The sequence below is a fragment of the Xenopus laevis genome, chromosome 3L, assembly GCF_017654675.1.
Source record: "Xenopus laevis strain J_2021 chromosome 3L, Xenopus_laevis_v10.1, whole genome shotgun sequence".
NCBI lineage: Eukaryota > Metazoa > Chordata > Amphibia > Anura > Pipidae > Xenopus > Xenopus laevis.
In genome coordinates, this window is record NC_054375.1 from 80,415,237 (window position 1) to 80,431,650 (window position 16,414).

The 16,414-nt window shown below is 37.9% G+C and overlaps 1 protein-coding gene across 4 annotated transcripts in view; it reads right to left on the reverse strand.

Moving 5' to 3' along the window:
* Nucleotides 1-16,414, reverse strand: part of LOC108711168 (TBC1 domain family member 22A) — a 297,560-nt gene that overhangs the window by 268,964 nt on the left and 12,182 nt on the right. For all 4 annotated transcript variants that reach the window (XM_018252619.2, XM_041586439.1, XM_041586438.1 and 1 more), the window contains exons 3-4: nucleotides 6,648-6,985; nucleotides 2,233-2,403 (exon numbers count right to left, since the gene is read on the reverse strand). In XM_018252619.2, coding sequence (XP_018108108.1) covers nucleotides 2,233-2,403; nucleotides 6,648-6,985 — 509 coding nt within the window. The remainder of the gene's footprint in view (nucleotides 1-2,232; nucleotides 2,404-6,647; nucleotides 6,986-16,414) is intronic.

Consider the following 16,414-nt stretch of genomic DNA (forward strand, 5'->3'; position numbering starts at 1 on the left):
AAATAGCTTGACATTTTGTCACAAAATAAGAAAGTAAAAAATATTTTCACCTTCCCACTCCTAATTTGCATATGCAAATTAGGATTTGGATTTGGTTCGGTATTCGGCTGAATCATTCGTGAAGGATTCGGGGGTTCGGCTGAATCCAAAATAGTGGATTCGGTGCATTCCTACTCCCAACTAATGTAAGAAGACAGGACTAAGCAAAACAGATGCTGAGAGAATGAGAGTAACTTGAATATTTCAGAAACGGGTCCGAATTTTGAATTGATTATATTTAGAAATTTCTAATGTTAGTATGAAGATGCTTATATTAAATTTTAAATTTCACGATAGTTCCTCTTTAAGGTACATACTAAGTTAAAACCTGCATTACTATGTAGCAGCATAATGCACAAATATGACTGTTATGCCCACTGGCCAAAAGATCCATGTACCCCGACAGGAACAACATAACTTTTTTTCAGTTTTGGGCTATTTTATATTTTGCCTATTCAAAAGAATCAGGCCCAGATCCAAACCCAGATCTGGAGGCTTCTTCCTGCTGCAACCTCCCTTTTCCAGGAGATTGCAGAAAAAACAGTGTGTGCAGCGCGGCAGCGAGAGGCACAGCAGTGGGAGGGGGGGGGCATTCCAACATTTAATCCCCTGATCCTGATAGATTGAGGAATATCTGTCCTGATGGAACATTTTGTGGTTCAGATAACAAAAAAAAAATATTTGGAAAAAGTTGTTACTGTTCACTTCCTCCAGTTCTGATTGGGTGCACTGCCCAAATTAACAGAGCTGTACAACGGTGGACATACATGTAAATGGTGTGCAATTAAAAATCTATTTTCAACATAGTTTGTAATAGCTTTTAATAAACTAGTTTCATTTTTGTAGCATTCATTTTATCATGCAAACCCATTTGTTGCTGAATCTGCTATTAAACAGTTCATGGTTAAAGGAGAAGGAAAGCTACAGAGGCATTTTATTGCCAATAAATTAGCTGCAATAGTGCAAGCTAGAATGCTATATTTATTCTGTAGAATGTTTTACCATACCTGAGTAAAAAGCTCTAGAAACGCTCTGTTTGTTTAGAATAGGAGCTGCAGTATTAATGTGATGTGACATCACTTCCTGCCTGAGTCTCTCCCTGCTCTGGGCTCAGATTACAGTAGAGAAGGGAGGGGTGTGGGGAGAAGAGCAAACTGAGCATGCTCTTGCCCAGGGCAATGAGCTTTAAGCTGAAGGCAGGAAGTCTGATACAGAAGCCCATGTGTACACAATAGAAGGAAGGAAATGCAGTATTTCTTTTAACAGGGGACTCAGAGCAACATTACTTTGGGGGTTTACTGGTATATTTAGATGGACCTTTCTGATAAGGCTTACTTAGTTTTAACCTTTCCTTCTCCTTTAATGCTCTATCACACACTGATCTGTCAGTGTAGTTTACCCAAACATCTCCTAAATGCTTCAATTTAGGAGATGTTTTCATTTGGGTAAACTATGCTGACAGATCAGTGCGTGATGATATACCTTTGCTTCTGTAATCTCTGCTTTTAGATTCATTGAGCACAGTAATCTTAAAGCTGGACCAGCTATACATTTGCACTGAAATCACCTGAAAGCACTTCTACTAATGCATATCAGGTTATGCAACAGTTGCCTGAAAACACTCTGTGTTATAATTACAGCGTTTAAAACTTATTAAAATGCCGCCAGGGCCATTACAATAAATATACTACCAAGTGCTTGGAATGTAGGCCGTGTGATTTATTACACTGAATTTAAAACATATCTAAAATCATATCATCTAAGGCACATCTGTCAGAATGTACAGTATTAGTTTGATTTTTCAAAGAAGAATTGAATAGAAAGGTCACAGGACTTGTGAAATCCACCCCCCAAACAAAATTGACATGTAAAGGGAAAGTGTTTATCTAGGTATGTTTTTGTAGTACACTGAGATACAAGCAAAGATATTATAAAAAATATTTACTAATAAAGTGGTTTTTATTCAGTTTTTAGGCATGTAACTGACACACTGGGTATAGTTCCAGAGGAATAATGCAATTATTTTGAGAAAGCATATCTGTATTTACTTCATGACATAATATATATATATATATATATATATATATATATATATATATATATATATATATATATATATATATATATATATATATATATATATATATATATCCATTTTGCCATTCATAGATTTAAAAACAAAAACATACTTACCAAGATCAGTATTTGGGCCTGCAAGCAGCTGTTTAAATTTTTCTACCCGAAATGCTTCTCTTTCACTAAGCTCAGGTCCACATGAGATGGCTTGGTCTGTCACCTTACCCATGACTGGTATAGATGTTTGCTGAGGAACAGACTGCTGTCTCTGTAGAGTGTGTTTCTCCCCTGCATGATAACGATGGAACACAGGACTTGGTCATGAATTGTGAAAATAAATCAAACATTAGTGACTATTTACATTTTTTCTATTTAAACCCACACAAATGTTTGCAAATAGAACTGCATAATTGAAAGTTAATAAGAATTTCATAATTTTGATGACAAATTAAAAAACAAACAAATACAAAAAGTATTGTAGAAGTGATACCTATATTGGCTAACAATAAAAAATATATATTTTATTTATATTATTTTTGTTTATATTAGTTTTTGTTTTGTGCTTATAATTTTGATGAGATTTATGCTTTGTTAACAAAAGGAGCTATGAAGAGCTAAGAAGTAAACTAAGAGTATTTTTTTTTTAATTGTCTTGGGGCACCATACGCAGAGTGCTTCCCATTCATAACAATGGGAAGTTAATGGCTGCAATGCAAGGTGACGGTAAATCCAAAAGAGTTAAAAAAGATAGCAAAGAATATTTTTGCCTGAATACGGCCACTGTACCTGATACAGAACGTCATAAAGAGGTTGTTCACCTTTAAATTATCATTTTTTATGATGTAGAGAGTAATATTTGGAGACACTTTGCAATTGGTTTTCGTTTTTTATTATTTGTGGAGTTATTTAACTTTTTATTCTGCTGCTCTCCAGTTTGCAATTTCATCACTACGGTTGCTAGAGTCCAAATTACCCTAGCAACCATGCATTGATTTGAATAAGAGACTGGAATATGAATAGGAGAGGCCTGAATAGAAAGATGAACAATAAAAAGTAAGGGGCAGATTTATCAAGGGTCAAATTTCGAAGTACAAAAAATTTTAAAATTCGATCATCGAATTAAAAAACTTTGAATTCGAATATCGAAATTCGAAGTTTTTTTCAACAAATTTGGCAATCCTGCGGTTGAATAAAAATCGTTCGATCGAATGATTAAATCTATTTCAGCGATCAATCAAAGGATTTTTATTCGATGTGTAAAGACTAGTAGAAGGTCCCCATAGGCTAACATAGCATTTCAGCATATTTAATTTGGCGAAGTATTGAAGTCGACTTTTTTTAAAGAGCCAGTACTTTGAATCGAAGTCGAAGTAAATTCGAAGTCGTAGTATCCTATTCGATGGTCGAAGTATCCAAAAAATTACTTTGAATTTCGAATTTTTTTACTTTGAAAATTCCCTCGAATTCACTTCGACCCTTAGTAAATCTGCCCCTAAATGTGTAGCCTTACAGAGCATTTGTTTTTAGATGGTGTCATTGACCCCCATTTGAAATCTGGCAAACAACTCAAAAACTATAAAAATAATATTGAAGACCAATTGAAAAAGTTGCTTAGAATTCTGTAACATACTAAAAGTTAACTTAATGATGAACCACCCTTTTAATACTGCTACCATTATTATCCTTAGGTCTTAATTGACTTTCAGTAAAGCATTATTTTTATTCTTCAAACTAATCCTTCAGAAACTGGATTAAAAAAGGCCAAGGCACTTATGAACCATTTTTAATGATTTCACTAAGCATGGTAAGTATTTTTTACATGGTTGTTATATTTTAATTTTGTCTCATCTTGGCTTTAGCCACAATGTATTCATTCTTCAATGTGGACATGGCATGGCTTAATACATGTTGACTTCATAAAGTAATTAAAAGCAAGCATAAAACAATGCATCACATAGCTTTTCTTAAAACAAAGGAATGACTAACCAAAAACGCAAAAAGGAATTGGATCTGCGACAGGCTGAGCACAGCCTTGGATGCAAGCAGTTCTAGAACATATTCCATTCAAGATTAAATGCAGTTGTTCTATGACAACTGAAAAGAAAACCAGATGGTCTGCTAGCTGTGAGTTAAATGACAATTTGCTCAATCAGAGGTTGAAGGCAGTTGTGGCTAGTAGCCGGATGGCCCCAAAATGATCCATGGGAGAGTGTTATATACACAGTAAAAGGTGTTCCCAATGAAAGTTCTGGAATGAGATCTAATAGCTGATAATGAGGTACAACAGAACTCTACAGTTTGGGGTAAATGTACACTTTCCACCGTAAGCAGGAACAATCTGGTGGAGGGTGAGATTTGGGCTGCTAATTGCAAATTTCAAATTGTCACTCAGTTATGACCTCTTCCTATAGATGAATAAGAGGACACACCCAGTAGTGTTGTAGGGGTCAGGCAGGTTAAGGTCAGGCACAGGCAGATTGTCACACATAAAATAAGATGCCACCAACATTTTATTGGGGAAAGAGATAAGAAAAAGAGGCATGAGCAAACCACAAGTTAGAAATAATTGAATTTCTATTTTTTGCACAAATCTCTAAAAATGTGTTTTTTCTATATATCTGTAAAACTCTTAAAATTCAAGATTTATTAAGTGTTAAAAAGTGCAAAAAACTCTAATACAAAAATGTGTTATGTAAAAGTTGTTGAGATCTACAGAAGTCAAAGGGAGCTGTGTTGTCCTTAGATGTTAATTTTTGTTTGCTAGGAATTGTCTGAAAACTCAAATTTAAAGGTTTTAGAGCTATTTTTTTTCATTCAGCGCTTTTTCATTCATGCTTTTAAAATTTGGATTTTATGACATTCATTGTTTTAGTGAAAGGTTTAGTAGTAATTGCAAAAATCTCTAAAACCACTAAAATTAGACTGTTGATAAATAGGCCTCTACGTGTACTTTAAATTGAGACTAAAAGAAAGATGCGATAAGCAAAGACAATAAAATATTTAGCTTAGAGAATATTACAATTATGTTGGCAGGACTTCCATTCTTGATCTCTCCTTTAAAGTATTCTCTTATTTTCACAGCTGCAAAATTACAGATGGGATACCAAGATAAAAATGTTCAATGTAACTCATTACTGAGTCATTTGTGGGCTTCTGTTAATACTCCTTGCACACCCACACTGCTTTTAAAATACAGTTGCATAACAATATGATACAATGTAAAAGCAGAACTAAAGCTCAACAAAGAATTGTGTTAGAAATGCAACACCGTATGCTTTAGACATCTGAACCAAACAAGTGCCCATTAGCAGGGAAGATCTGTGCCGATGACCCCCTCAGTAGATCCACATCATCTTTAATGCAGATTGGATTCACAGTACATGCTATGGGCTGCTATCTGTTACTAGAATTACTTCCTTAGAGACAGACTGTATACAATATACAAATAACATAAAATTCAAATGCAATGAGTTAACAATTCAGGTTCACTTAACAAGGCAACATAAAAAGTGTGTATTGTACATAAGAACTGAAAATAATGAACTCTGCAGAATCAACTTGTATGGCTGATAAAACTTTCTTATCACCTTGTTTTTATTGACAGATAGTCTTAATCATGATTGTGTAATCCACTGATTGGAAAAGATCATGAATGTGCAATGTAATCTGCCTTGTAATTTCAATAAAATGCCAGATCACATTATGTATAAGCATTCATTAAAAATGGCTTTTTTTGTGTTTTAATTTAGATTCAAATACAAATCCATCCAAATAGGCTGACAAAATGCAGATTACATACAATTAAAGTAAACTAACAACACTCTGTAAAAGGTGCTTACAAAAAAATATATATATATCAGTTTAGTAAAGTAGGAACTACTTGGAAAACACTACGTATATCATGGTAATTATAATTATATGTTATGTAAGAATATGTTTATTGGAGCAAGTACTACACTGTGCCAAATACTGGGAAATCCATATGATAAAAGTATTTTTCATTCTATGTAGATGTAATGGTATACAATAGATCAAACAGATTATTACAATGCAACGTCAATAGATTTTTTGGATTCTGCCTTTATATCTCCCTTCATGGTTAAATATTTAAACTGGGAAAATTAGAAGAGAAGGGAACATAAGGAACTGAAATGATAACATGGCGAAATGGGAGGTTAAAATAGAATTGAAGAAACAGATCGATAACACCAAAGGAAAGCGCAGGTGTTGGAAGAATGCTGGGAACACTGTAGCATTCAAGGCTAACTTCTGCTATTTGCTTACTTCAAGATACAGAACCTGAAGCCCAGAATCGGACACAGACATATTGCTTTCAATTGCAATTTCAACATTTCATAATAGCTTTACAACTAAAAACATTTGTACTGGATGTATATTTGAGAGTTTATCAAAACCAGATTTATTTCATTATTCATTTCATTATGCAAACATTTATTTGGGGGTTTACATGTCTTTTAACTTTTACAAACATTTAAAGTGGTCAAATGATATGGTGTCATAGATGAACTTACCAGATGTCTTTGGAATTGAACTTTCGCTGGCCGATTTACCAATTTTACTTTCATGGCTGCTAAGAGACTGTGGCTCATCAGCAACAAAAGGATCCTCTTCCTGTTGTGACGCTTGATTTTTGCTTTGTTCCTGTAACTTTGTGTGATTCTGGATGACTTGTTTTGCAGTTTCCATCACTACAATAGAATTTAAATTTTCAGCAGCCATTGCCAATAACTCATCATCATCTTCACCAACATCCCAGGCATCACTTGTATTACTTTCAAATTCTTGGAAGGTGGTGATCTTTTTCAACTTTACAGGCGTTGTGGTAGGCTTTAGAATTGTTTTGGTCAAGCTGCAAATTAAGTACATACTAGGTTAGTTGTCCTGCAGTGATTTAACAAAAACAAAATATTTATGTTCAAAAAACACTAAACTAAAAAAAAATTAATATTGCTTTTAATTGTGTCAACCTAAGGTAGAGATAAAAAACAGATCTATGGATTTCTAAAGTCAATATGTATGGCTTTCCTATAATGCAACAATGAGCAGCCTCGGATTTCAAAAGTTTTTTCTTTTTCACAAACACAATTGTGAAACACAATCACAAAGTGTGAAATTGACCATATTTGTGTCTGGAATAACTACCAAGCACAAGGGAATTGGCAGTAGAGGGGTCATAATCTGATTTATGTGAAATGATGAATGTGAAGTATGAAAACGAGATTTGTGTACTCACCGATAAATCCGTTTCTCTTAGTCCCGAACAGGCAGCACAGGTACCAAAGGGTTAATGTCCTCTTCCCTCTAGGAGGCAGGATGACAGGAAAAAAACTGCAGGGCTGCTCCTCCTCTCCCCGACATTAGCCCATCCCACTTTAGTTATTGTTATCAAGCATAAATGAAAAGGAATTAATACAGCAAAGGGTGGGAACATCCTGTGCTGCCTGTTCGGGACTTAGAGAAACGGATTTATCGGTGAGTACACAAATCTCGTTTTCTCAAACGTCCCTTGGCAGCACAGGTACCAAAGGGTTATGTCACAAAGCAGAAGGGTGGGCAGTGAAATTAAGAAAAGACTTTAGTAAAGAGAAGCAACTGATTAATTCGAAAAAACAGAATCTAAAGCCTTCCATTATAGTAGGTGGAGACTCTTACAAAACTGCCGCTTGTAGAACTTTGCGGCCAAAACTTGCCTGTGATGAGGCATAAACATTGAACTTATAAAATTTTGTGAACGTGTGTACTGAGGACCATGTGGCCGCACGACAAATCTGATCTGCGGATGCCTCATTTGCTTGAGCCCAGGATGTACTCAGTGCTCTTGTAGAGTGTGCAGTCACTCTGAAAGGAGCTGGCTTTCCTTTTTCTGCGTAAGCCCGTAAAATTGTCTCTCGGATCCATCTGCTGAGAGAAGCGGAACTGGCTTGGTTACCTTGCTGAGGCGCTCCAAAGAGAACAAAGAGAGCCTCGGATTTTCTGAAATCCTGAGTTCTATGCAGATAGTACTTGATTGCCCTTACAACATCTAATGTGTGGAGTGCCTTCTCTTTAGAATTTTTGGGCTTCGGGCACAACGATGGTAAGACAATGTCCTGATTTATGTGGTAGTCAGATACTACCTTTGGTCTGAATTCAGGTTGAGTGCGAAGTACAACTTTATCCTCGTGTATCACACATAAGGGCGTTCGACAAGACAGAGCTGCCAGTTCTGAAACCCGCCTTGCGGATGCTATGGCTACTAGGAATACCACTTTTAGAGACAACATTTTTATACTGATGGAATGCATGGGTTCAAATGGTGGCTTTTGTAGCGCGTTTAAGACCAGAGTGACGTCCCATGGAGGTGTAGGTGCACGCCAACGGGGACGTATATGTTGTGCGGCTTGTAGAAAAGTCTTTACGTCTTTTTGCTCAGCTAAAGGTTGTTGAAGCAAAATTGAGAGCGCCGATACTTGGACCTTGAGAGAACTTGTGGCAAGACCCTTGTCCAGGCCCTGTTGTAGAAAATCCAATAAATCCGAGATAGATAGAGATGTATGATTTAACTGATTGCGGCTGCACCAATCTAGGAATATTTTCCAGATCCTGTGATATGACCGCTTGGTGGATTTCTTTCTGGCTTGTAGTAGAGTCTGCACTACTGAGTGAGAGAAACCTTTTTGTGACCATATTGCGGTTTCAATAGCCAAGCCGTCAGGGCAAGCATGCCAGGATTGTGGTGTCGGTATGGACCCTGGGTCAACAGGTCCGGCCACAGTGGTAGTCTCCAGGGGTCGACTATGGACATGTTCTTCAAGTCCGAAAACCATGCCCTCCTGGGCCAAAATGGTGCTATTACAATGGCTGTGGTATGGTGTAATTTCAGTTTCCTTAGAACCTTGTGAATCATTGGTAGTGGCGGAAACACATAAACCAGATCGAAGTTCCAGTTGATAGTCAGTGCATCTATTGCTGTGGCTCTGCAATCTCGGTACCGTGTGCAGTACATCGGTAGCTGGTGATTGAAGGTCGATGCCATGAGATCGATTTGGGGCCATCCCCATTTGTTGGCAATTTGAACGAATATCTGACGGTTCAGCTTCCATTCCCCTGGGTCTAGAGTCTGCCGACGGAGAAAGTCCGCTTCCCAGTTGTCCTGGCCTGGAATGTAGATGGCTGAAATTTGTGGAACTGTTTGTTCTGCCCAGGTAAGTATCTTGGCTGCCTCTTTCCAGACTGTCTGACTGTGTGTGCCGCCTTGATGATTTAGATAGGCTACAGCGGTAGCATTGTCTGTTTGTATCTTTACGGGAAAACCGTGAAGAACCGTGGTCCAGTGTACTAGAGCGTTTCGGATAGCTCGAAGTTCGAGGACATTGATTGGCAGCTGAGCCTCTGTTGGTGACCATTTTCCCTGTACCGTCTTGTCCTGGAAAACTCCTCCCCAACCCGCTAGACTCGCATCTGTGGAGAGTTTGTTACTGAACATGCACGTCCCACTGCCAGGTTTTGTTTCCGTGTCCACCAAAGCAAGGACTGTTTGGTGTTTCGCGACAGACAAATCTTGGCGTCGAGTGTTGTTGGTGATCTGTTCCATTTCCGCAGCAGTTCCAGTTGAAGCAGTCTCATGTGGAATTGTGCGTAAGGTACCAGATCTATCGAGGCTGTCATTAATCCCAAGAGATGCATTCCATTTCTTATGGAAATATCTGACTTGTGAATGGTCGACAAAGTCGCTTTGATAAGCTTTTGAATTTTTTCTTGAGTGAGGAACACCCTGTGTCTTTGAGAATCGAAGAGTGCTCCCAAAAAAACTATGGACTGGGCTGGAGACAAAGAGCTCTTTGCTGGGTGAATTATCCACCCATGTTGCTGCAGTATGAATTGGCAAGTATCTGTGTGTCGTTTTGCGATCTCTTTGGATGGAGCCCGGAGAAGGAGGTCGTCCAGATACAGAATGATGATTAGATGCTGTTCCCTCATGTAGGCCACTAGACTGGCCATGACCTTGGTGAAAATTCTCGGTGCCGTGGCGCCTCTTTGAAAAAAACTGAGTCGACCCCCTACCGTCTCCTGAGGAATAGAGGCGGCTAAAGCATCAGGAATCTTGTTTATCCGTGGTCACCTTGGTTTGACGACGTTGTGGGTTCCATGTTGACTTTCCAGAACCCCGGAAACCCTTAGAGTTGGCACCGGTATTAGATCTCGAATTCCTAGAAAAATTCTGTTGAAAACGCTTGTTGTAGGAATATCGAAACGAGCATTGTGAATTCTGCGGAGGCCTGGATCTCTTGTCCTGGGGTAAGAAATTGCTCTTACCCCCTGAAATCTTCGAAATTATCGCATCCAGCTCACTGCCGAAGAGCGTGGTTCCTGTAAATGGAAGTGACACTAGATTCTTTTTGGAGGCCGGATCTGCACTCCATGGCTTTAGCCACAATGCCCTTCTAGCAGCGATTGCTAGTGCTGATGATTTCGCAAGTAGATGAAGCGAATCCATTGACGCATCACATAAGTAGTGAATAGCGTTCAGCATCTTAGAGAGGTGGGATGACATGTCGAATTCCTCCTCAGAAGCTTCCTGTATGGCTTCCTGGGCCCACAGTGTAAGTGTTCGTGCTACACAAGCCATGGCTATGGTAGGTTTGAAGGCTGACGTGGTGGAAGTAAAAATATTCTTTAACAGACTTTCGGTCTTTCGATCCATAGGGTCTTTGAAAGAAGTGCCATCTTCCAGTGGGATAGTTGTTCTTTCGCTAGTCGCGCCACCGGGGCATCTACCTTGGGAACTTGATCCCATTTGTCTTTATATTGTTGTTGAAAAGGGTATGGATTATCCAACCGTTTATCTGTGGATAATTTTCGGTCAGGAAATTTCCATTCTTTCTTTATCACTTCCTCCACTGTTTCGTGGACTGGAAAATGTCTCTGTGGCTTAGAAACTGAGCCAAAAAGTTTGTCCAGGGTTTTAATCTCCTTTGTTTCCTCTTGTAAGTCTAAGGTGACAAACATATCAGCCAACAGTGCATCCACCGCCTCAGTTTGCGACCTTTTTGAAGGTTGTGAGGCTGTGTCTAACTGATCCGAATCAGAATCATTAGGATCTAAGGATGGATCCTCTTCCGAAGACTCAGGACATGTTTCTGAAGTGCTCGGGTGAGCAGTATGTAAAGCAGTATTAGAAGGTTTTTGCTTTTGCATAGCAGCTGTCGCCAGCTTTTCAATGGATGAAGTCATCCCCAAAAATGATTTTTGAAAGACCTTGAGCCAGTCTGGCATTTCTGGTGGTGGTGGACTGCTTTCTGGAGGAATGGAGTCTATTCTGGGTCTTTTTGTGGAGCCACTGGCGGAGGTCTTAGGCCGCTTGCTGGAGGGCTTTTTGGAGGGCAGCTGAATAGGTTCCCCCATTTGGCTGGGACCCAGTGAAGAAGTAGTCTCCCCTTCCATAATGGCATGGCACTATGTTAGTAAGGCACTAGGCAAGAAGCAGATTGCAACCAAAAAGCCCCAGAGGTAAAGCAAAAAGATTACCTTGTTAGTCAGGAGGGACAGGGTAATGTCGGCAGAGAGTAGAGCTGAAAGTAAGCCCTCTTTGTCTGATGCGCAGCAATGCGCTATGCAACAATGGAACGGCGCGAAACCGCTTGGCGCGTCAATGACGTCATCACGCAATGCGTGCGCACGTCCCCCTGACCTTCTCATGCGACCGCCGGTCTAACAATGCGACCGTTTACTTGACTGTGGCAGCGCAATAGCATGCCTTTACTGTCTGTGCCTATAACAGCGCGAAAGCATGTCTTCCCATGATTTCTACTTTTAGCAGCGCAGAAGCATGCCGTTGTAAAGAGGACTGTGTCACTCCATAGGGAATATGGTAGCGCATACCTTGCCCTGATATGTGCTGTGTCTATGAGAGCACTCGCCTCTCCCTCCTGAGTTTAGTGAGGCATGACACACAAGTGTACCGCAGCGTAAAAGCCTGCTACACTCGCACACAAACCCAAACGTGTAGAAATAATGAGGGCAGCGCAAAAGCATACCCCATACAAGTGATATTTCTAGAAAAATAAAGGGAAAAAAATATATTACCTACCTCCTTGGAAGCAGGATGACAAAAAACTAAAGTGGGATGGGCTAATGTCGGGGAGAGGAGGAGCAGCCCTGCATTTTTTTTCCTGTCATCCTGCCTCCTAGAGGGAAGAGGACATTAACCCTTTGGTACCTGTGCTACCAAGGGACGTTTGAGAAATGTGGATTATCAGTTACTTACAGCAGTTACAAAACTGAACCAGTGACAAGGCTTTGCATAATGTGCCCACTGTGTCTCTTTAAAGGGGTTGTTCACCTCTGAGTTAACTTTTAGTATGATGTAGAAAGTTTTATTCTGAAACATTTTGAAATTGTTTTTAATTTTTTTGTAGTTTTTTAGTCAGCAGCTCTCCAGTTTGCATTTTCAGCAATCAGGTTGCTAGGGTCCAAACTAGTTGAAAGAATGAAGGTAGACTCACCATAAAGGCTGGTGGTCCAGGTGAATATGGCCAAGACCTTTAGTTTATGGAGTAACCATAATAATCATATAACATAAACGTCTCTCTTTTCCTACTTTTTCATTATGTAACCCTTATTTGTTAATGTATTGCGCCATGTCTCTTATAATATTGTAAAGGTGCTGTGTAAGTTGCTCCCGCTACATAAAAAAAACTAGGGTCATAATGGTGTATGTTTTAAAGTCCGTCTAGCTGATCAAAAGAATGGGAGGGGTCTGCAATTTCAAGCAGATGATCCTTTTAAAAATTATACTTTTCCCTTACTGTCGTATGTGAGCATCAATCAGATTATGCAAAACATAATTTTAAATACCATCCAGAACTTGTTTCACAAAGTGCTGGCAGGTGCATTGAACACATCAATAACTGGTTAATTACAATTCCTTATTATCAACATGCAACATATTTGGGTGGCTTTCCTATAAGTGAAGACATGTCTCCACTCTTTAGAGTTTTGTTCCCTAGTTTGTTTCTCATTGACTAGGAAGGCGATCTCTAACAAAAATCCTATACTGTACATTTATCAAATGAAATCATGGGCTATTGTACTACCCGTTGTAGTCAGGGGTAAATGACAACCTGTCATTCCAGCCCTAAATATTCAGCCATATCATTATTTCCTGTGTTCTTTGTACAGGTATGAGACCTATTATCCAGCATGCTAGGGACCTGGGTTTTTGGATAACAGGTCTTTCTGCATGCCTTAAAGGGAACCTGTCACCCAAAAAAAAATATTCCAAATCCTATTTTATCATGTTAGTCAAGCAAAATGAACTTTACTTACACTGTATAAATTATTTGAATCTTGTTTCCATCAGTCTGGGAACTCATTATTATAGCAAGCAGGCAGGAGCCATTTTCTGGACAGTGTTATTAAGGCAAGCCTTGCAGTAACTCAGAATCTTGTTTGTGCACCAGACTGGGGGACCTGATATCCATCCCCATGCCCTGGTTACACAATTAATTTGTTAAGAGAACTGGGGAATGTGGGGAAAGCAGTGACATCTTGGAAGTGCTGAATGGAAAGTGAAAGTAATTGCTTGCCCCACCTCTATGCTCTAAGGCATAGAGGCGGGGCAGGCAATATTTAATTGATAGCCAAGATTTTTAAATGAGTTTATGAACGCTTTAATAAAAAAAGAATTTGGATTTCATGTTTAATTTGAAAATAACTTTTATTATACAGATTTTTATGTCTGGGTGACAGGTCCACTTTAAGCCTACTAGAAAATGATGTAAACATTAAATAACTCCAATAAAAGGATTAATTATATCTTAGTCTGGAAAAGCAGTGAAAGGTACGGTTTTATTATAACAGAGTAAAAGGAAATCTAAAATTTGGATTATTTTGATAAAATGGAGTCTATGGGACAATGTTAGTATGAAGAGGGTTGTGAAAGTTTAATACAAACATATACATACAATGTATAATTTTACTCATAATAGTCCATATTTAGCTCTATGCAGCAATTTGCTCTCCTTTTACACAGCCCTTGACCAAACATTGCGGTCTCCATGACTGCTTAATTCCCAGACTCCACTAAAATTTTTAAAAATGACTTCCTTTTTAATAAAACAGCACCTTGTACTTGATCCAAACTAAGATTCAATTTATCCTTAAAAGAAGCAAAACCAACCTTTTGGGTTTATGTTGGGGCAGATTTCTTAAGGGTAAAATTGAAAATTCAAAACTGTCAAATTTGACTAGGGAAATATCAAATGGGAAATATCAAACTCGATTCGAGATTTATTTTTAGAAAAAATCGAATTCTATTTTCGAGCTTTATCATACTTTGGCCCTTTAAGAATTCAAATTCAACTATTCGCTACCTAGAACCTGCCGAATTGCTGTATAAGTCAATGGGAGAGGTCCAGTGAGCAATTAGGAGATGTTTGCAGCCTTCCTGACATTCGAGTTTTTTTCTGAGAAAAAACTGTAATCAAGTTTGATAGAATTCAATTCGAGTTTTTGGTTCATTTAAATTCGTCTGAGTTTTTACAATTGGATTTTTTTAATACATTTCCCTAAGTCAAATTTCAAATTCAATTGAATTAAAGGGAGTTTTAAAAAAAACTCACATGAATTCGAAATTAGACCCTTGATAAATATGCCTCAACATGTTCAAATTATTTTCTAGTAGACTTAAGATATGAAGAGCCAAATTACAGACAGATCCATTATCCAGAAAACGCCAAGTCCCAAGCATTCTGGATAACAGGTCCAATACCTGTATTTTTTTTTTTTTTTTTACAACAAATGACCCATTTGAAGCTTGTTAACTCAAAATTCTCTCTTTGTAGAGGAAGTATTACTTTGTGAAGGCAGTATGGGTTTTTACTTGTTTGACAGTAAAATGTTACTATTAAATAAAAAAGTGAAATACAATCAAAATATGACATTTTAATGTATTTTAAATGGAGTGTGAACACAGAAATTAAGTCACATTCTGAATCTAAAATACATTTCACTGGAGTAAACATTTGCCTGCTCTCTGCTTCCTACCAACAATGTATCAATAAGTGACAAAACATGAAGGCATCATAAGGAGTCTGCTGCTGTAACCACTCATTGGTTACAGAATCAGTACAGCACAGAATCAGTACAAGTGCTGCATATAAAATACAATAACATCATTGCAACTGAAGTTTTCAACCCTTTCATAATTTTCAATTTTACAAAACAGTTATATTTTTACAGGATTGTGATCAATAGCCTAGAGGGAGCCTTTGAAGTTAATTGCACTCCATCCGGTTTCTAGCCACATGTGGATACTCAAAGCATTTATTGCTCTGCTGGACATATTACAATAAATGCTGATGTGTTAAATGTGTTGAAATACAAAGATGAAGGTTGCCTGGATAATGGCGTATATTTTGGCAAAATAATATCCAAGTCTCAATACAAAATAGTCTAATTTTATAAACAGTATTTCATCATTTTTTTAGAACCTAACAAAGGTAGGTCTAAGTAAGAAATAGCTAATTTTTTTAAGATTTTAAAAAAAACAAAAAAAAACCCAGAAGTGATTGCATATCTTGTGCCAAATTTATATAGTGAATAAAGTACCCCCTTTTGTAAAATATAAGGATATTATAAGTTACCGAGGAGTTTCATGACCATATAAAAACACGAGGCCTTCGGCCTCGTGTTTTTATACAGGTCAGGAAACTCCGAGGTAACTTCTAAAATTCTCATATTTTGCAACTGGGGGTACTTTATTTATTATAATACACAAGTTTCGGTGAGTCGTGACAGAAATTACATCAGAACTCACCGTTTATAACTGATGACATCAGAACTCACCGTTTATAAGGATATAATTTACAGGATATTCATGGCTTTTGTGTATTATAAGATAATAACGTGTTTTTTTTCTATGTTCTTCTGTTGCAAAGCAATTACATTTTACATTAAATGAGCTCTAGGATCTAGTAATGACCTAAAAAACACAATGTATTTTGGAAGTATAGATGCACCATAGTTTCCAGACATACACTACGCTTTCAAATCTAGTAATTTAGATTTTAAATGTGGAACACTTAGGGAGTTATTTATTAAAGGCCGAGTTATGGTTTTTCCTGAAAAATTTTTCAAGGGTAGTTTCAGTAAAAACTTGATTTTTTTTTTTTGGATTTGTTATTATTCCCTGAAGCTGCAAAAAGCCAGAATCCAAAAATACTCCAGCAAAAACCTATTGAGGTCATGTAGAAGTAAGTGGCAGAGGTCCCTTGAACCATGTGAACATATTTGTAGC